General features: G+C 49.7%; 1 protein-coding gene across 13 annotated transcripts in view; it reads left to right on the top strand.

Annotated features, from left to right (window-relative positions):
* Positions 1-17889, top strand: part of Epb41l1 (erythrocyte membrane protein band 4.1 like 1) — a 119497-nt gene extending 101608 nt beyond the window's left edge. For 11 of the 13 annotated variants that reach the window (XM_055602294.1, XM_055602287.1, XM_055602299.1 and 8 more), the window contains 6 exons: positions 942-1022; positions 5447-5533; positions 6256-6339; positions 8598-8678; positions 8956-9072; positions 14523-17889. In XM_055602294.1, the coding sequence (XP_055458269.1) occupies positions 942-1022; positions 5447-5533; positions 6256-6339; positions 8598-8678; positions 8956-9072; positions 14523-14531 (459 nt within the window). In that variant the 3' untranslated portion in view covers positions 14532-17889. The remainder of the gene's footprint in view (positions 1-941; positions 1023-5446; positions 5534-6255; positions 6340-8597; positions 8679-8955; positions 9073-14522) is intronic. The other 2 variants (XM_055602297.1, XM_055602289.1) reach the window with 1 other exon arrangement.
* Positions 17890-21555: the final 3666 nt, after the last annotated feature.

The following is a 21555-nucleotide window of genomic DNA, read 5'->3' as shown; positions in this document are numbered from 1 at the left end:
TTTTCTTTTCTTTTCTTTTCTTTTCTTTTCTTTTCTTTTCTTTTCTTTTCTTTTCTCTTCTCTTCTCTTCTCTTCTCTTCTCTTCTCTTCTCTTCTTTCCTTTTTTCTTTCGTTCTTTTTTTTTTTCAAACACAGGGTTTCTCTGTGTATCCATTGCTGTCGTGGAACTACCTCTAGGACTAACTCTGTGGTTTTGAACTCACAGAGATCTGCCTGCTTGTGCCTACTCAGTGCCACCCAGCTTTAGCCTACTTTCTTATGCCATCCAGGACCAGCTGCCCAGGGATGGCCCCATCTCCAGTGACTGGGCCTCCCACAGCAGTCATTAATCAAGAGAATGCCTGACAGACTTGCCTACAGGCCAATCTTGTGGAGGCATTTTTTGTTTTGTTTTGTTTTTGCTTTGCTTTGTTTTCCAATTTAGAGTCCCTCTTCCCAAATTTCAGCTTGTGTCAAACTGACATAAAACTAGCCAACACAGAGCTGGACAGTGGTGGTGCACACCTTTAATCCCAGCACTCGGAAAGCAGAGGCAGGCTGATCTCTCTGAGTTCGAGGCCAGCCTGCTCTACAGAGCGAGTTCCAGGGCAGCCAGGGCTACACAGAGAAACCCTGTCTGGAAAAAAAAAAAAAAAAAACCAACCAAATAAACAAATAAACAAAAACCCAACAAACATGACATCAGAGACCAACTTTCTGTGGACTGCGAAGTCAGAGCTTAGGGAGAATTCGTCAGCTTGCATGGTTGCTCTTTCTTTGTCCAATAGAGTGGTTGAAACGAAGTCTGTAGGAGCCTCAGGCCCCTCTGCGGTGCTCCGAGAGCACCCTCAGCGTGTGCCCGCTCACCCGATCACGCAGCCTGTCACTCTGTAATGGGAATGACAGATGCTGCAGGTCTGCGGAGTCCGTTCACCTCTGATGCTCCCTCCTCTGCCTCACAGGTTGATGGGGGTGCCCCCATGGGGAAGGACTTCATGACTGCTCCCCCCTGCATCACCACAGAGACCATCTCGACCACCATGGTAAGTGGAAGCCAGGAAGCCTCCCTCTCTGACCTGCCCCTCACTCTCCCTCAACCCCCAACAGCCAGAACTTGGCAGCTGCTTCAGAAGTCCTCAGCCGCCCTCATGGTGGGGAGACAGGTGACCAGATTCCTGGTGTCTGGTACCTTGGCTGCTCTCTTAAATGTTGTCAGGCTTTGGTTCTCCAAATTGAGTAATGTAGGGAGTGGAGTTCCTGGGGCCCCTGAGTGGAGTCTCGGTTATCTGCGCCATCCCAGGAGTGCAGGAAGAGAGGGAGGGTAGAACCGTCTGATTCTTGGCATTCGGGAATCTTGCAATTCCAAGTGACCCTTACCTGCCCTAATGCCTCCATCCCACCCCTATCCTGCAGTCAGCAAATCTAAACCTGCAGTGTTGCAGACAGCTTTCTCTCCACGGCCAGTAGATGGCAGCAATGAACCTGAGTTGGACACTCGGGGCTTTATTTATTGTTTTTTGTCTTTGTTTTTTAGACACCCTCTAAGGGACCTTGTGGATTTTGCTATTTATTTGCTGTCTGACCAGTAAAGAAAAGTCCTTGGCCTCGAGTGTCCTTGTCTATAAAATAGGAGTCAGCGTCATTCTGTGTGGGTCACAGCTTTTTTTAATTTTTTAATTTTTTTTTTTTTTTTGGTTTGGTTTTTTTGAAATAGGGTTTTTCTGTATAGCTTTGGCTGACCTGGACTCCCTTTGTAGACCAGGCTGGACTCTAGCTCACAGGGATCTGCCTGCCTCTGCCTCCTGAGCGCTGATATTAAAGGCGTGTGCCGCCATGCCTGGCTGGCTCACAGCTTCTTGCAAGACTCTAGAGCAGTGGTTCTCAATCTTCCTAATACTGTGACCCTTTAATACAGCTCCTCATGTTGTGTGACCCCCCCATAAAATTATTTCATGGTTACTTTATCACTATAGTTTTCTACTGTTATGAATCGTAAAGTAACGGCTATGCAGGGTTTGCTGTGCTAGCTCTGTGGGGCTGGAACCTGCAGGCTGAGAGCCGCTGCTCTGGAGCTTTAACAGCGAAAGAGAGCAAACAGCATTCAGCACATAGGTTATCATGTCAGGCAGTGTCCTGAGAAACTCGGCCTTCAGGTTAGCTATGGTTATCCACTCTTCTTTCTTCTACATCCTTCACAAACAAGACAACCTAGGTTCAGGAGGGTAAAGGGACAAACCCAAGGTCACATGACCAATACACATGGTTAGTCTCAGGTGTTCTGACACCAGGAGTTCCACTTTCATTCTCAGTCTCTCTGCTCCTCCCCTGTCCTGACCTGTGTGAACATCAGCTCTGTGGATCTGGGGCTACAGAGTGTAGCAATGCCTGAGCCGGATCGTTCTTGAGGTATTGAGAGTTGTTTTTGAATGACTTCCCGTGTCCAAACCCCTGACCTAAGTCAGATGCCTCAGCAGGTGGGTTTTAAGTAAACAGACCCCTGGGTAGTAACCCAGCCTGGTTCCCGATGGCACCGGGCACGCGCCTGATCACTCAGTTCTTTCTCTCGCTCCAAATTATTACTCTGAGGCATTGAGATCCGTGTGAGGCTAAATTTAAATTTGTCTTTATGGTGAGTAGAGTGTAATTTCATTCATTTCCTCATCCATCCATCCATCCATTCATTTGTTCCGAAAACATTGATGAGCCTCTGCCTAGCACAGGGATACAGCGATGCAGAAGCTACCCTGCCCACTAGGGTCCATTTGTTCACTTGGCATCACCAGTGCCTGTCATGTATGTAGCTCTTGGGCACACAGTGATGAGCAAGGCCCACCTTCTCCCTTCCTGGCTGGATGACCTCGGGCAAGTCACCGGAACCTCTCTAAGCCCTCATTTCCACATCTGTAAAGTGGAGTGGGAGCCTCGAGGGGTTCCTATGGGAAGGAGTAAGAACCCTGTGCAGAGCCCCCCCAAACAATGCCTGGCCCTAGCGTCTCCAGAAGTCAGCTGCTGCTGTCTCTTTCCTGCCCTCATGAAGCAGTGCAGCAAAGTCACCCTAGGGACCACTGGAAGGAAGCCATGAGTGAGTGACACCTCTGCTAGGAGGATGGCGGGAAGGCGTCACCTGGGCAGGGACAGTGGGCCTGTAAGGGACGGATGGAGTGAGGCGTGGCCTTCGGGAAAGGCTTGCAGGCGGTGAGAGCAGGTGTGAGGACAGGGATGTGAAGAAACACATGTGGCTGGCAGATGTGCACAGGAGGGGGAGAGGCTGCAAAGACGTGTTTCCCGTGCCATGTCAGGTGGTTTAAACTTCGTTCCGGAGACAACAGGGGAATGGTGTTTTTAGAGCAGAAGCGAGTCATTGGCTGTGTGTGTCTGTTAAATTACCAGCATGCGTGGAGTTTGGCCTTCCCTTGCTCTCTCCCTCGCTCCTTCCTGCCTCTTTTCTTCCTTTAGTAAATGTTTATTGAACACCCACGATGTGTGAAGTGCTGTGCCAGGCACTGTGAATTGGGCACTGGAGGAAACAGTGTCTCTCTCTACTCTGGGGCCCACGTGAGGACAGAAAGGGAAGGTGGGAACCTGTCTAAAGGGCTGGGGTCTAGCTGAAGAACTGCCAGGGTTCAAGAAGGCAGGTGAGGCAGAGAACGGGGGGTAGGGGCGGGGAGACTAGGAAGTCTAGGAGCAGGAAAGTACAGTATTTGGTCACTGGGAGCATGTTCAGGAGACAGAGCGGAGGGGCCAAGGGCGGTGTTTGCTAGCCAGGGGCTCTTACGGTGTCACTCAGGAACCTGTGAGAAAAGGCACATTCCTCACCCTGCTCAAAAAGCCTAGTTCAGAATCCCCGGGGATCCTGGCAATCTGTGTTCACAAGCCTTCCATCACCCTCCAGGTGATGCCGGCAGTGTAGCGTGAGCGGAGTGTTAAGCTTGTATGTTGGGATCCAGCAGCCAGCCCCACTGCTGAACTGACCGGAATGAGGTGGACGTATGGGGCGTTTCCGGGGAAAGGCTCAGAAGACAATTGGTTTTGAAGATTTGGGGTTCAAGAAAGATCTGGGACAACACAGGTAGAGGCAGGAGGCTGTGGCATCAGTGAGGCAGGAGGCTGCCCTGGGTACCTGAGGGTGGACAGAGGGGAGCCCTGAGGAACGATCGTGGGCTTGCCTTGCTCAGGGAGAGGAACTGCTTCCTTGAGTTGAAGGGTGGACATGGCTACGGATGCAGGGAGAGGGAAGAGGCTAGAGTTTGAACAACCTGTACCCCATTTAGTGGCTCCTGTCTTCACTGCAAAGATGGAGGTAAGCTTTGGACACTGGCCTCAGTGACAAGAGGGAAGACAGAGAATAAGAGACTTTATGTGAGCACAGTCTGAGTGACAGAAGGACTCAGAGACGGTGGCCATTCCCTAAGCCAGAGAGAGAAAACATGGCTACAAATGGCCTTTGCAGTCTGGAATCCAAGATGCTGCAAGGAATATGCCTCTTGATGGTGTGCTGAGTGACCTGGCCAGCGACAGGTGCGGCAGAGGCAAGGGCGGAGCAGAAGGTCTGCTTCAGCAGGAAGTCAGTGGTCCGGGTCCTTGCCATGCACAGCAAGACCTGGGTCCATTTGTCGGAGACCCGAATAACAAAGGCAAGCTGCAGACTGCAGGAATGAAACAATAGAAACTTAGTATCCCTTGGCCAGATACCTTACACCAAGGACAATTCCAGGGAGATCTAGCAGTTAGAATCCAGGAGAAGACCGGGGGAGCTGGCTCAAGCGGGACAGCTCCAAGGGCAGAGTGCTGGCACAGGCCATGAGCACCTAGCAGTGCTGCAGCTGCCCAGGTCAGGAGTTAACAGTCTTGCCTCGAGACTTGAGCAAGCCACATACTCTAGGCTCCCCTCCCGTGTGTCCTCTGTAGAACAGGACTGCTACCAAGGCTTGGCTCTCAGTGGTTTGGAAGGGTGAATGAAATCTCGAGGATGCACATACCTAATGGAGTACCTAGGGGTACCAGGCAGTACTCACGTGATCCATCCACTCACGCTCTTTCACTTACCGGCAGCTTTTGGTTTACAAAACCCCTTTACCTTTGTTCTCATAAGAGTGCCACGGAATAGGCAAAGATCCTTTCTTTCGCAGACAAGTAGGGAGGAAGTGGCCCTGCCTCAGGGTGCACAGAAGGTCCAGAACAAGAGCCTGGGCATCCTAACTCCCTTCAGTGCTTCCAGAGAGCAAGGCTGTATCTTGTTCGCCATGACTTCCCAAATAGCAGGGATTCAGTAATCTCTGTTGAGTGAGTGTGTGAGCGAGTGTGCAAGCGTGTGGGACTGAGTAAGTGGGGGGTGAATGCCTCAGCTTCCTGCCTCTGTGTTACTTCTCAACCCTATGGTGACGATAACCACACGGCCACACGCCCTGCCTAGCCTGGAGGCCTCTTGACCTGAGACCTGGCCATCTGAGCACTATTGTCTCCCCAGGAGAACAGTCTCAAGTCCGGGAAGGGGGCAGCTGCCATGATCCCAGGCCCACAGACGGTGGCCACGGAAATCCGTTCTCTTTCACCGGTAAGTAGGCAGGGCCAGCTCAGGCTAGGGGACTTAGAGCTGAGGACGCGGGCACACAGCCCACAGGAAGTGCAGCGAGGGGCTCAGGACCATTGCAGGTGCCCAAGGTGCCCATCAGTGCCTCCCCATGTAACCAAAGCATCGGCATCAGGGCCGGGGGTAAACGGGACACATACACACATGTGCACGCAGACACGTACACACGTAGCTACATCACTGTATAGAGGAGGAAGAACAGGGAGCGAGGAGTCCACAGGCTTGGATTCCAGGCTGGGTTGTGTTGGTGGCTGTCCCAGCAGTAACCCCAAGTCTGTCACTGAGAGATCTTTTCCGGTGCTTTGATTCTGTTTGTGGTTCTCTGTCTAGTCCAGCGAGAGCATGTTCCTGCCTGTGACAAGATGAGAGCCCAGTGGGTGGGGTGGGCGTGGGGCTCTGTCTCCTCCCTGGACAAATCTGTCCATTCTTCTGGGAGGCTTAGAGTCTAGGGTGGTGTTAGGACTGTGGGCCTTAGGGATTTCAAGATCTAAGAGTTATAGATCCCTGGACTTGGAAAGGTTTTGATATTCTTGTCTAAGAATGAATGATTCTGAGCATCTTGGCTTCCATGCTTCACCTTCATGGGGGCCCTGCTTATTTCTGGGAAATTTTCCCTAGCCCTGCCTGCCCCTTCAGAGCCCAGCGCCCTGACCTGACCCTGGGGTGGGGGTGGTTGTATTCTGCAGATCATCGGGAAAGATGTCCTCACCAGCACGTACGGCGCCACCGCGGAAACCCTCTCCACCTCCACCACCACCCATGTCACCAAAGTGAGTAGAAGCAGGTTCCCGGGCCCCAGCGGGCTGCAGGTGGGAAGGTTATCTCCAGGGCTGAGCCTTGGCTCCCCGTTTTCTAAGGCACAGAGGGGACCTTGGCCAGTTCTTGAATGCATTGTCCCGTGCTCCTGCTGTCTTAGGAGTAGGCCTTGCACACAGCATTGGCAGATGGTCCTCCAAAGTAATGATGAACACTGATGTTTGCATTTTACTGGCCTTGAGAGCCAGGCGAATCCAGAAGAGTGGCAAGCAGCAAGCGCCCCAAACTTAGGGAGCATCATTTGGGAAGAAAAAAAAATTGTTATTGGCTTAGCGTGGTAACGAAGGCCTTGAATCCCAGCTGCTTAGGAAGCTCTTGTGGGACTGAAAGTTCAGGCCAGCTCAGGCAACTTAGTGGGACCCTGTTTCAACATTAAAAGTAAAGAGGGCTGGAGATATCTCTCAGTAGTATATAGTCCTGGTCTGGCAAGGCCCCTAGGCTTAATCCCTATCAGTCCCTAAACACTGTCCTCCCTGCCCACCCACCCAAAGCAAGAGAGAGAGGAAAGCAGTATTCTCCCTGCAGAACACCTGAGGGTGAAGGAGTCAGGAGGGATGCTAGCAAAGGGGCGGGGGCAGACACTGTGTGTTTACTTTGCTAAGCAAATGCTAGTGAGCCTGAACCTTACTGGACTCCCCACCCCCCACCCCCCGATGGCTGGAGGTGATGTAAGTGAGGCGTGTTTGTAGGAAACCAGAAAGTAGTGTGAAGTTTGGGGGCTGGGAAATTAGGTTGCACTTGGGGCAAGGCAATAGAGAATATGGAGGCAGATGAGGTAGGCACCAGCCACTGGGGATGATTTGACTGTGGAGGATCTTAGTCTAAGGGAAACTGGAGCTCTGGAGGAAATTTCTGACATAGGTAGTGAATCAGTGGAAACAGGCTCACTGGAGCTGGGACTGGAGCTCAGTGGCTGAGTCTGTCTGTTGTATACAAGGTGTTGTTTCGATTCCCAGCAATGCAAAGAAAGAAAGAAAGAAAGAAGGTGCAGGGGAGTAGAGGGAGGAGAGTTCTAGAGTGCTTGATAAGAACTGAGGCCTGGGCTGAGGGCTTGGGCCAGGTGGGAGCTAGAGACAGAAGAGCACAGGCCACAGGAGGGAGGCATTCCTGGAGGAGGGGGTTAATCAGCTGTGATAGCCAAGGAATTAAAAAAGGCTGCAATCTGGGAGGCTGCAACAAGTTCCCAGCTGAGTGGCCAGGGAAATCAGGAGGGGCCCAGCCACGGCTGGAAGGCTGAGGAGCCAAGCAAAGCACAGGTGTCGATCTGAGGGTCCAGCTGAGCCACCTAAGGGAGAGTGCCATCGGTAGCACTGTCCCTTTGTCCACACTCTGCAGGGCCCTGCCTGCAACCTTGTACCTTTGGCACCTTGACACATTTCCCAAGAAGCAACCTCTCAAAAGACATGAGAGAGCAGCACTGAGTTTCCTGCTGGCTTTATGGGAACGCCTTACATGGCTCACCCCACATTGAATATAGCTCAGAAAAAGCTTCTCTGCTCTTTACCGCTTGAGGCTTTCTGTTCACCCTTGCTCACCTCCAGCTATGATTTCCTTCGGTCACATCCTTCTTGAATATGCCAAACAGTTAGGCCCTGCCCCATCCTCTACTTCCAAGCCTCATTCCCTGAGAGAATGGTAGAGGTAATAAAGTCTCTTTGTTGGATTGTTCCGAGTCATATGAGGTAGAGCCTTGTCACCATTCACATTTCATTCATGTGTTCATCCAACTACAGAGCTACATCCAGGTCAGACTGGGAAAGATACTGGGTGAGGAGGGGATACCAAGGTGGTCAAAATACAAGCCTCGTTCTCCAGAGCTCGAAGCCTGGAGAGGTGAGCAGGACCCTGCGCACGCAGCTCAGCACCATGCAAAGGCCCAAGACCATGAGAGACACAGAGTCAGTGTTCGGGGAGGGCCAGAAAGGAGGCCTTGCAACTCTGCCAGCCAAGGAGCAGCGTCTGAGCTGGGTGTGGAATACATAAATGGGACAGTTTGGTAGCTGGGGGGGGAGGTAACAATCCCCGAAGGAGCTACAGTCCGAAGTCCCCAAACCAGAAAAGGGCAATGCTGAGGAGGCCAGGAAAGGCATGATCTGCTGTCTCCCAGCCTCCTCAGTTGACTGAGGCTGAGGTGTGTAGGCCTCCTGTCTCAGCAGACCTAAGAGCGACCTCACCTTTCTTTCCCCTGCCCTCTGCTTCTGTCTCTCTGCAGACTGTGAAGGGAGGGTTTTCTGAGACAAGGATTGAGAAGCGAATCATCATTACTGGGGATGAAGATGTCGATCAAGACCAGGTATGGGGCTAGGAAACAGTATTTCCAGGGCACAGCCTGGTATCCAGTCCCTCCTATAATGGGTGACCTGTGGACGACTACCCTTCTGGTTAGAGAAGGCGTCCATTCCTTGCTGACCCCATTCAGGTAAGGGGATTGTAAGATTCACACTCGAGCCGCTTTCTCTAACTCTTTAACCCGGCCCCTTCTGGGTCTCAGTTTCCCCAGCTGTGCAATCGGGACAGGTTCTCTCATAGTCACTATTCATGGTGCCTCACTACGCTCTTCTGCCCACCAGGCCCTGGCTTTGGCCATCAAGGAAGCCAAACTACAGCACCCAGACATGCTGGTAACCAAAGCTGTTGTCTACAGAGAAACAGACCCATCCCCAGAGGAGAGGGACAAAAAGCCACAGGTAAGGCCCCGGGGCTCAGCAGTGTGGGGGAGGAGGAGGAAGCAGTAACTATCCTTGGAGCATCATTTCCACTGACAGCCTGGGTAGCATGATCGGTAGCACAGCTGTGACCCTCACCTACTTGGCTTGTGTCTCCAAGGAGAGAGACAGAGGCCCCACTCCAGACCAAGGGAAGGAGGAAGAGAAGATGGTGTCTCAGTTTCTTTAGCATTTAAGACCCCAAGTCCAGAAAAGCAAGTCCACAAGGGGCAAGGAAAGGCTGCCGAGGATTGGCGGGGAGGGGAGCTGATATAAATGGAGGCACAGACCAGTCTGGGTACCACATTTCCATCCCGAGTCACTCTCTCCATCACGCTGATGCAATATTGCTAAGGGAATGTGATGTCCATAGTCTTTGACCATCTGCTTTGCTTGCTTACAAACCTGGGACTTCTCAGGCCCTCCAGGGCCAGATTCCCAGAAACGCTACCATCTTTCTATGTCATTGAAGGCCTTCAAGGTCTCCAATAGTGCAGTGTGGGGACATGTCAGGCCTCTTGCAGCCTACACTGTGGAAGGGGTTCTTCTGCCTCTCTGGAAGCTCCCTGAATTTTATCAGACATAGAAGACAAAAATCTCAGCTTTGTGATTCCATTCACTGGAAGTGAATAGCAGGCAAAATTTTTATCCCATTGGGAAGAAAAGCAGAATAGCATTACCCCTAGGATGTGACAGTGAAGAGAGACAAGGAAACTTTCGAGGGAATGTTTCCAACTGGGTGGGCTACATGAAGATACACATAGATCAACTTTTTTTCAGTGCTGGGGATTTAGCCTAATCATACGCAGATGCTTAACATGAGTGAGACCAGGCTATTTCCTCAGCACCACTCCCAAAAGGCAAGCTCTTGCTGCCCTTACATCTGTGCACTGTATACAGCTCATACATTACACTACAGCAGGAACAAACCACCTCAAAGGCCCTACAAATAGTAGCTGGTTGCCTCTTTGCCTTTTCTTGAATTGTTTTTTAGAGGGGTACAAGAATGCTTCTCTTTCTTTGAGTGCCACCTTCTCAGAGGGAAAGTACTGACATGTTTTCCTGACATGTGAAAGAATGCTGACCCATGGTCTGGATCGGTCTCATCCAGAAGAACTTGTGTAATGGTGGCAGTGTTTGTTCTGTGCGGTCCAATATGGCAGTCAATGGCAAATATGGCCGTCAGGTACTTGAAATGGCTCAGTCAAGATGAGATGTGCTTTAGGGTAAATACATGTAGGATTTCAAAGATGTAGTGTGAAAATGTCAGCTATCTCGGGAATTTTAATATTTATCAAATGAAAAGGGATATACTGACGTAAGTAAAGTGATTAATAAATGGGGGGTTATTTGTTTGTTTGTTTGTTTGTATCATTTCATTGAGAAAGGGTTTCTCTGTATAGCCCTGACTGTCCTGGGATTTACTTTGTAGACCAGGCTGGCCTCAAACTCAGAGATCAGCCTGCCTCTGCCTCCCAAGCGGTGAGATTAAGGACCATGCCTGGCTTCTGTTTTGTTTTCGTTGGAGGCAGGTTCTCATATAGCTTAGGTTTCTTTCCCTTGATCTTACTTGGTAGCCAAGGATGACCTTGAACTCCTAATCCTCCTGCTTATACCTCTCTAGCAATGAGACTTCAGGCACCACCTCTCCCAATATTATGTTGTGCTGGAAATCAAGCTCGGAGCTTGCTGCACTAGGCAAGCATTCTGCTAACTGCTGCATTCCTAGGCCCCTTTGTTATTTAAGGCAATGGGGATCAATCTGAGGACTTGTCACACAGCAGCAAGTGTTCTGCCACACGCCCAGGCCCCCACATATGTCATTAACATGAACTTCATGTGTGTCTTGGTCACTTCTACTGCTGTGAAGAGATACCATGACCAAGGCAACTGTTATAAAAGAAAACATTTAATTGGGGGCTTGTTTACAGTCTCAGAGCTTTAGTCCATTATCATCATGGTGAGGAGCATGGCACTAGGCATGGTGGGCATGGTGCTGGAGGAAGAGTTGAGAGCTACATCCTGATGCCCAGGCAGCAGGCTGAGAGAGAGAGACAGAGACACAGAGATAGTCAGAGACAGCAACACAGAGAGACAGATAGAGTCTGGGCCCGGTGTGGGCTTTTGAAACCTCAAAGCCTGCCCACCCAACTTCCTCTAACAAGACCACATCTCCTAATCCTCGAATAGCCCTTTCAAACAATTTCACTCCCTCGTGATTAAACATTCAAAGATATGAGCCTGTGGGGGCCATTCGTATTCAAACCACCACACACACACATTTGCTCTTTATTAAGTTAAAATTTGGGATTTAAGTGTTGGGGAAGTAGCTGAGTTTATAAAGCGTTTACCACGAAGTTGTGAGGACCTGAGTTTGAGCCCCAGAACTCCCTTGTAGAAAGCTGGGTGCTGTGGTGCACACTTGCAATGCCAGTGCCGGGAGATGGAGCCAGGGACCTGCCAGTCAGCCAGCTTGGTCTGCTTGGTGAGCTCCAGGCTGGTGAGAGACCCTGCCTCACACAAACAAACGAAAACTAACGCACACAGATAAACCACTGCACTCAAAGCTGACCTCCAGCTCACGAGTGTGCATGCATTCCTAGGTACCTCCTACACAGAGGATTTAAAGTTGAAAAACTAAAACTTTCTATTTGTCTAGAAAAGTTGAGAAAAACAGAACTATCTGAGACTTTTAGTAGTGATATTGAGAGCAAGTACTTTCTAGGAAAGTAAATTTCACGCAGTGCTCACAGTCTGTTTCCATTGTATATGCTGAAGGAGAGTAAGCTGGCCACAGTAAAACCTTAACTCAGACTTCCATGCAAACTGTCGTCACCTGGTTTTTCCTCCTCTCTGAATCTCAGCGTGGTGGGGGGTGAGTCACTGGTCATGCTAGCACAAAGTTGGTGACGTCCCCTGAGGAAGCTGCCTTGGATGGTCTGCTCTGGAATAGCTGGGTGAACCTGGAACCCCTACTTCATGAGGATTACTATTTAGTTATACATCAGTCCTTGTGAAGGCCCCAGTAGCCAGATGTAGGGGCCATGACGCTAAGATCTCTGTGCTGGTGGGATTCCAAAGGCCTGGCCCTATGGCCCTGCCACTGACCAGTGGGTCAGTTTCTTCTCTGGGGTGGGGCGGGGAGGGGGGCTCAGTTCCAGTATTTGCAGAGTGAAGAGCTGGAGCAAGCACCTTTCCAGTGTATTCCTTTGACTGTGTGCTTTTCTGGGTGTCTGTGTTTGTTCCCTCCGTCACCTCCATCCTCTCACTCTTAACTGTGTTTCCCCTGGAGGCTGTTTGCCGCTGGAGCCCCAGGCTCTCTGACTTTCCCTTTCCTCTTCTCCCGGCCTCCACATCTGCCCTGCCCTGCCGCGTGCTTGCGGTCTTTGACATCAGCCCTGCTGCTTCATTTCCTCCTCTTCAGTTCTTCACTGAATGCCGTTCTCCCCAGGCACACTGATATACCCCTGTTCTCTCTTCCAGCTCATTCTGTAGCGATCCGCTTTATGTTCTGGGGAGCCACAAGTCTCTCTTGCCTTCTCTTTCCACATGCTTTGCTATAAGTTAATGCCAAGTAGGAGCCATCCTAGCCTCTTAGCAGGGCCACTCCCACTGATTCTGGGGAGAAGACTTTTCTGAATTAAAAAACAAACAAACAAACAAACAAACAAACAAAGCCTTTGCTTCTTAAGGTGCTTGAAAAACACTGGAGAGCTGTATCTTGGTACCCCACCCCTCCCCCCAAGAACTCCATAGTCCTACAGACCCGATTTCAAATCTCAGGCCTTCCTTTATCCCTTCCTATCTTTTTTGGTGGCAAGTCTTGCTATATAGCCCAGGCTGCCCTTGATCTCAGTATATTCCCTGCTGGCCTTCCTAAGTGCCGGGATTCCAGGCAGGGACCATCACACCTGGCTTCAGGTTCTCCCTTCCCTCAGCTCTGAGACCTTACCAAGCGATTCCTGCATCCTGTGTTTTCTTACCAGTATCGGCTCCCCCATTGCTGTTATTCATGGGGTACCTACACCGTGCTGAGTGACAGGCTTCTTACTATCTGCTCATTCATTTGACAGATGCTTAGAGACCTTAACAGGCTTGCTCATAGCTGCAGTGCTGAGAACAGGATAAACTGATTAGAGGCAGCCTAATGTGGTCGACTCCAGAGCCACATATGTTCCTTCCATGCTCACTTCCCATAGGCTTTGTCTCATGGAGATTATACAGATCTGGTAATTACCCGAGTGGCTGGCACACAGTGAGCCTTCCAAATCAGGTAGGCCAGTCACTGCTGTGGGTCACGGTAAGCGATCAACTGCTGTCTTAATCTAAGAAGAATGAATTGTGCACAGTATTGTTTGGGCCCTTCCTGGCCTATCCCCCTCAGAGAGGATCTGTCTCCAAACACTGCCAACAAGAGGAAGGCACTCACCTGGCTGCCTGGAGCTTCCTCACCTTACCTGTCGGGGAGGGCCGGGAAGGAATCGACCTGTTTCCAAATAGGAACCTTGGGTTCTCACCATCATCCTGCCACCAACTCGCCAAGCCATTGAGCCCCTGGGCTTCAGTTTTCCTCTCAGTCAAATGAGCCAAGAAGGATTCTTTTATGATTCTTAGAACATTCTTGATACAATATGAGTGACGAGAGTCAGGAATGCTGTTCCGTGTACGAAGTGTTTTTGAGCAGTTGCCACTGAGATAACAAAGACAGTAACTGATAGCTCTTGCTATTGGGGAAATCAGGGCAAGGGCGTCAGTGAAGCAAGTATAGCAACAAGGTGCGTCTTCGGCCCTCCAGACGTGAGGCCCACTCTGTGGCATGTTTCTACCTGCGTAAGGCAGGTCCCGGTTTACAGAGATTGATGGAGGCTTAGAGAGGCTGAGACACTTGCCCACAGCTACAGAGCAGCCAGGCCAGGAAGCAGGGAGTCCACACTTCTATAGGTAAACCTATAGTTTAGTTGGACTGCAGGCTCTGGTGGGTTTTTGTTTTGTTTTTCTTTAAGCACTGCTGTCTGTAGTTTAATCTCCAGGCCACAGCAGGCCCATGGGGAATAAATGGGAAAAGCAAAGGAAAGCCAGACGACCTGCAACCTGGGTGAAACAGCTGCAGAACTGAGAGGAGCGAGGGAGGAAGAGGAAAATGATGGGGACCATAGCGCCTTCACGTTAGAGGACCACTTAAAAGATTTTCAGTAAAAGGTGCTGCCTCCTCAGGAGCAAACAAGCAAACACACGGACTCTAGAGTCAGGTACACGTGGGTCATTCCTTAGATGCCACAAGTGAGCTGTGTGGCCTTGGATGAGTTTTTCTCTGGGCTGCAATGCAGGGCAAAGGGTAGCTAGAACAGTTTGCCATGTGTCTAAAGTCACTAATTTCCCTTCTCTTCCTTCCTTTGTACCTGCCACCCCATTCCCCTGCCTCTGGCACCCAGGAATCCTGACCTCCGTGAAGAGATGCTGGCGTGTCTGGTCCAACCCAAGCCAGAGAACCATTAAGAAGGGGCCTTCATTCTGGATTCTCCGACAGCACCAACATCCCAGCTGCGACGTACTGTCACTGATGAGAGACTGGGAAGGGAAAGCATATATATATATAGATATATATAGATATAGATATATATACAGGAACCACCGCGTCCTCGCACTGCTGCTGGGGCTGGCGGAGCAGTCAGCTGATGGCGACAACCAACATCGGCAACAACCTTCATTTCCTTTGCAGACAAATTGAATTGGTGGGAATTTTTTTTCCCCCGGGAAAATAAATAACAATCATAATCTCTCGCTCCCTCACCTCCATCTCCTGCAAACTACAAAAGCAGACCGCGATGATTGTAGACACCCTCTTGAAGCCCAGCTGCTCACACTCCAGGATGGACGAGCGCCCTCTTTGTTCTCCAGCCTCTCTTGCTCCCTCTAATGCAAAGGAAAGAGAAAAAACATAAAAGATCATGTAGCCAAGCAAGAGAAGTCACAGCAGCAAGACATGCACAGGCAACTGGTTTCCAAGAGAGAATGGAAGCCTCCCCCATGGGAAGGAGAAGGAGGGACACTCCATGTTGTTTGCTGGGTCTTGATACTGGGCTTAGAAATCCACTCTTTGTTCTTCTGCCTCCCAGCCACACCCTCGACGTCTGCTCATTTTGTCTCCATTTTCTGTCTCAGCTCCCTCTTGCCTCTCTCCCGACCCTCCTCTTCTGTGTCCTGGTCCTGCTGAGGGCCACTGCAGATGACCCTCATCGGAAACAAAAAAGACTACAAGAGCAAAAGGAAGCCATGGGAAGGGAAGTAGACATTGTATGTTTCCGGTTTCTCATGACGGAGGTGCAGCTCGTAGGAGATTGTATGACTGTGCTTTTAAGTTATGTATATTACATGTAACAGGAAACAAATATTAAAATAAACTGTGCTGGTAAGTATGCAGCTGACATTTCCAAGTTACAATTACCTGACTGTGATTTGGTGTATCCCAAGGTTCCTAGATCTTGCCAAACTGGCCCAGCCGAGGACACTAGACTCTGGGTGGGGCCGGCTCCCAGTAGAGCTGACAGATTCAGTGTAGTGAAACTGTGTGTGGTGTTTGTAACTGGGTGATCGGTGGGGAGAGTGGGGGACCCTCCATAGAGAGGTGAGGGTTCGGCCAGGCCAGAAGGAAGTGACACAGATGTAGTCCCGAATATGCCAGGCCAAGATGCCTTCTCCCCCAGCAGTAGCTGTCAGGGCCTGGTCTGTGCTCAGGACTCCTGCTGCTGAGGTCCCATAGGTCAGTCCTCCTACCTCCAGGGGGCTTGCCTTGGTTTTCAGTCCTCTCTTTCTGTTTTGCTACTACCAGGGTCCTTGTTTTTGTTTGTGTTCCACCACGTCCTGCCCTGCTCTTCACCGCCTCGTCACAATCAGTTCTTTCTCTTGAGGGAGGTGGTGCCCTGGTAGGGTAGAAAGCAGCGACTCTCACTTGGTTTTCTGAAATGCCCAGCCAGTCTTCCCCCGTGCCGCTTTCATCCTGTGACTCATTCTCCTTTTCCCGAGCTAAAGTGGCCATGACAAAGAGGCAATGGACAGAGGGAGGGCTGTAGTAGGCCCACACCGCACTTCTAAAGGCCTCACCTGCCCTAGAATGATAGCAGGTATAAGGAAGTGCCCCCCTACTGGCTCTATCTGCGTTAGACCCTGGCTTGCAAGACCTCGGTTGGTAGTATCCAGGCTCAGAAATGGCCTTGAGATGACAGGAGCCCTTGGAGAAGACCCTGCCACAAGCTTGCTGTTGCAATCTGGCACATGCAGGCTTCTGGCTTGCTTGCTATGTCCCTCCCTTTCTGAGTGAAAATATACCACAGCAATCTCATTCCATGTCCTAGTCCTGCCAAGGCAGTTCATACATTCATTCAACAGATGTTTATGATTGCCTGTTTGTGCCAGGCTCTGTTTCAGCATGGAAGGGAAACATGCCAGGAGAAGGGGGACGTGGGAAACTAGTGGACAAGCCTATCCCTAACCAGAGCTGGCTCATTTCAGAACTTCTCCATTTCCTCCACCTTATTAGACACTAAGGAGAAATGTCTTGTCGGAGGGCCCAGACTAGATGTGCCCTCTTGGTTTGCTTATTAGTTACGATATACACCCTACCTACTTACAGGTGCTGGTCTGACACAGGTCAAGAAGCTAGAGTAGCTTTTGTCTCTGTGGCAGCTGAGAAGACAGCCAAGCTGTTAGATAGCAGAGTCAGCCATACACCCCCGGTGCAGGCTCGTGGGCCCACACCACTCCAGTGGCAGTGCATTGTCTCTGCTCCAGGATCTTTGGCCATTCTTGATGGAGAAGCCACAAAACCTCCTTCCTGCCCTTTATAGCACGCAAGTTTCTGCTGCTTCTGAGCCTAGAGCAGGAATAGCTCTATCCCCTCGGAATCAGTCTCAGGCCTCACCTGTCTTTGCAGGAACTCTTCGGCCTGCACACACTGGGCATACATACCTCAGAGGGAGGATCTTTGTTTGGAGAGTTGTGCCTGCCCTGCACATGGGCTACAGGGCAAGGGTGACATGACCCAGCTTAGCTTGTGGGACATTAGGGTTTAGGGAGACACCTGCTCCATAGATGTTCTGACCGTTTTTTTTTTTTTCTTCCCAGAGAGGCAGTCAGCACCCTGCCCAGGGAGGAGGGGACTAAAATCTAGGGCACTCTTTGCTCCCCATTCTCCTCTCCATAGAGAATAAGGACGTTGTCTTGTCTGACTTCAGCCTACTTTTTCTTTTTGCTTTTGTGTGTGTGTGTCATCTTCTCTGTGGTACCTCTCCATCCAGGGGCCAGGTAACAGTGTGAGAAAAGCCTCAGCGAGCAGTCAAGGTTCTGGGTGGCCATCTCCTTGCAGCTCCTAACTCACCACGTGACACTGGGTGACCCCATCCCTTTTAACTAAGCGAGCAGGGCAAACTCGTTACACAATGAGGCTTTATCCCCACTCTGCGTCTCATGCACCCCTCCCCCCTTTTCCCTCTACTTTTGCTTTCTGTGAATCTTTCCACGTGAGGGTATAGGAAGTGCCAGGACCTGTTTCAGTTTCTGAATCCTGCAAGCACATACCAAGACTGGCCTGAAATTGCATGAGCGACATCACTCTAAATATATCTATATTTTTTTCAAAAGCACCTTAACAACCAACTGCAATGCTGTCCTATTCCTTTTTACTCACTCCCCTCTCTCCTCTCCTGTCCCCACGCTCCCCCACCTCAGTGCTCCGTGCTGTATGCGTGTGCTCTCTGTTCTTGTATACTCAATAAAAGTGAAATAAATGTGTTTGATGCTGAACCACGGACTCCCTCAGCCTCCCTTATCTCCCACTGTCTCTCCTCTCTGACCTTAGCTGCTGGTACAAGCTCATATAGAACTGGAGTGGAGACACCCAACGTAGAACACTTTGTTGTTGTTGTTGTTGTTTTTGTTTTTCAGATAGGATCTCACCATATAGCCCCAGCCAGGAACTCAAAAGAGACCCACCAGCCTCTGCCTCCTTAGTGCTGAGATTAAAGGCATGCACCAAGCCAAGCTCTAATGTAGAACAATTTAAATCAACAAATGTCTGGAGTTCCCACGGTGGCCCAGGCCTTGCCTTAGGCTCCCTAGTCAAAGGCTGTCAGTCCAGTGGAGAAAAGAGTGAGACAGGAAAAACTGGTTAGAGACAATCAGCAATTGGAAGGAGACACACTGAGGAAGGGGGTTCACTGAAGGAGATCACTTTAACAAGGTGGCTGAAGTTGAGGGTGTCACTCAGTGGTAGAGTTCCTGCCTAGCATGTGTGAACCCCAATACCACAAAGGGAAAAACTGGTTGGACAGTGAGAGACTCCCTAGAGAGGTAACTTTTTTTTTTTTAAGATTTATTTATTGTATATATAGTATTCTGCCTGCATGTGTGCCTGCAGACCAGCAGAGGGCACCAGATCTTATTATGGATGGTTATGAGCCATCATGTGGTTGCTGGGAATTGAACACAGGCACTCTGGAAGAGCAAGCAGTGTTTTTAACCTCTGAGCCATAGCTCTCTCCCTAAAGAGGTGATTTTTTTGATCTGAATAAAGAGATCAAGAAAGATGAAAAACTTCAATGAGAACTTTCTAGGCAGAGGGGACAGTAAGTATCTGGGTCTCAAGTATCTGAAGGAGGGAGGTGCAGTATAGTTCATCTTTCTGAAAGAAGAGCACCCCCCACCATGGGAGCCAAGTGATTGTTGTGCACAGCAATCCCGGCACATGCTCCTACCACCCATCCCATTAGCGACTTTCTTTTCCCTAAAGTAAACCACTTTGAAAATAATTAAGAAAGGAAATCGGGGAACTGGTGAAATGGCTCAGCAGGTCACGCAAAAGCACTTGCCACCAAGCCTGACAACCTAAGTTCAATCCCCAGGACCCACATGGTGGAAGGAGAGATCTGAGTCCTGCGAGTTGGCCTCTGATCTTTCCATGCACATCATGGCACACAAGCTGCCTTTCACACACACACACACACACACACACACACACACACACACACACTCAAGCACTGAAATAAAGCAATGAGTAGAGGTTGAAATTAAAATCATAATCTATATAAATTCTACATTTCTTCCTTAGGTCATCTGAGGAGCACATTCTACATTTTCTATTATATCCTGTCAAGACTATCACCCCAGATCACCTTTCTTTACCACTCCAAATCTCAGAAAACGAGTCTCCCCCTCCACACACACATTTGTTTTTCAGAGTCGAAGTCATCTTGTGCATACCATCCCCCAAATTTTTAAAACTTACATCGTGAACATTTTCCCCACCGTTTCAGCTACTAAGTATTAACCACTTTTCTCTGCGAAGCCAGTTCACTAAATGATGGAGAGGCTACACAGTGAAAATAATCTTGTCTTCCCCAGAGTCCTGTTTGTTGGGAAACACAATTGCGGCAAGGAACTTTGTGACTGTTTCCCAGAATTTCCCTCGCATGTTTCTTTTAAAGACTGATCCCTTTTAGGGTTCTGGAAAAGGACTCAGTTTACAAACACTGGGACTGCACACCTCCTGGACCTGTAGGCCTAGCCTTTCTGCTTCTGGGGAGAAGCTGGGATAGTTCCTGTAGAGCAATGTGTTTCTCAGCTCGAGTTGGAAAGGGCGATGGAGCAGTTTCTAGACACATTTTGTGACCAGTGTTCTAGAGATTGGAGCCTGTATTTGCAGCTAAGCTTCTTCCAGTGCACAGACGTCTGCAACCAAGAATTACCTGACTCCAAATACGAAATGATGCCAAAGTTGGGCAATTGTGATTTGGACCAATAGGGTTCACAAAGTTGGATTTCTAGGCCACCATCTTTACATCTTAAAACTATCATGTCCAATGCTAAATGCCCCGAGTCTCTAAAAAGATGGAGAAGCCACCCAGAACAGGAAGCTCGGAGATCACAAAGCTCAGCTCCTAAGATGGGAGTTGAGAGGGGTGGGGAGAGAAGCAGAAGTAACAGGGCACTTTGAGGTTGATGTGCCTACCAGAGAATGTCACCTCTGGCTAACACTATGGCAGCCCAGTGTGACTCACCGTGATCATATCACCTAGCTAGTCTGCAACCCCCTAAGAGATGAATTGTGAAACTGTGGGTGGCACAGATTGGTGTGTTCAGCTGTCACTGGGGAAGAGGACAGACAAGGAACACCAGCACAGGGATCAGAGCCCCGGGGAGATCATGTTTTGCATCCAATTTCTGTGCTCTCTGGGTTTGTAGCCCCTCTGTAAACCCCAGTTTTATCTTTTTGTAGATTAAGAATACTAATTACCAAATTTTTATTCCCATGTTGGGTCATTTTTCTCTAAGAATTGTAGCACCAGTAAGAAGACTAAGGACACATCTAGCAGCACGGGAGACTTAGTCTTGGTTAACAGAAATGGGAGATAAACTCAGATCAACCCCTTGACCTGCAGGGGTTAGAGAGATGCAGGTATAGTACAAAAGAAGTGAGGCTAGTAAAGGGGGTGGAGAGACCCTGATTTTTCCAGGAATGCCGGAGTTTTCCAGGAATTTGGGCACTGCTTTTACGGCTCCTTTCCGCTGACAGCTGTGCTGGAGCTATGCCCCCAAAAAGGCAGAGGGAGGACGGGGAAGTTAGAGGTTGTTTGTCTTCAGCTCTGTCAGCCATCTTCGATCCAACCTGTCTCGGTCAACTCAGAGATTGAAGGCCTTTAAGAATCCTGTCTTCAAAGATAAACAAGAGGGTTGAAAATCAGGTAGGTAAAGTGGGCAGTACAGGATTAGGGCAGGGTCAAACACTGGCTATAGTCAGTGTAAAGATTAGAAGCAGTGTCCAAGTGCCTTCCCTGTAGATTTTGGTGCTGTTTAGCTAACCGTCACTGCCACATAAGGCAATTCTTTGCAATGCATGACATATGCTATTTTAGCGGCTCTGGTTCTTAGTGGAATTCTGACTTACAGAACCACCTAGCACAAGGCTAGGCCCACAAACAGTCATTTACTATATCATATTATTAGTGGTTATTAAATACACAGTATATCTATGATGGCTATGTGCTAGAGTCTAAGGAAATAGTGGAGAAAACGACAGGCAGGTTTCCTCACTCAGTGAGCATTTATAACTTGACTGTGGCATTCTGTTAGGTCTGCAAGAGGTGAACACTGTACGAGAAACTGCTGTGGTGGCTGTTGGAGGGACTAGTTCTCTCTTCAGCCTTGGTTTCTGAAACTCTGCCTAGGGTCAGACACTTTGACGGGCAGAGTAATGTGGCTAAAGAGGGCCAACCATGACTGAGCCGGTCTAACTGTGGCTACTTCGTGCCAACACCTGGACCATGCTTTGGTGCCCGTGTCTGCTGGGGACCAAAGGACCACAACTGGTGAGTATGTTTCTGGAAGCGGACATAAAGTGCATAGTTTAATTAAAGTTGCTAGATACAATGCACGCGGTAAAATGAAACACTGACAAGAAAATGCAGTGCTTTA

The sequence above is a fragment of the Psammomys obesus genome, unplaced genomic scaffold (assembly GCF_907164565.1).
Source record: "Psammomys obesus unplaced genomic scaffold, mPsaObe1.curated_primary_1811, whole genome shotgun sequence".
In the NCBI taxonomy this organism is placed as follows: domain Eukaryota; kingdom Metazoa; phylum Chordata; class Mammalia; order Rodentia; family Muridae; genus Psammomys; species Psammomys obesus.
This window is presented reverse-complemented; position numbering and strand designations above follow the sequence as displayed.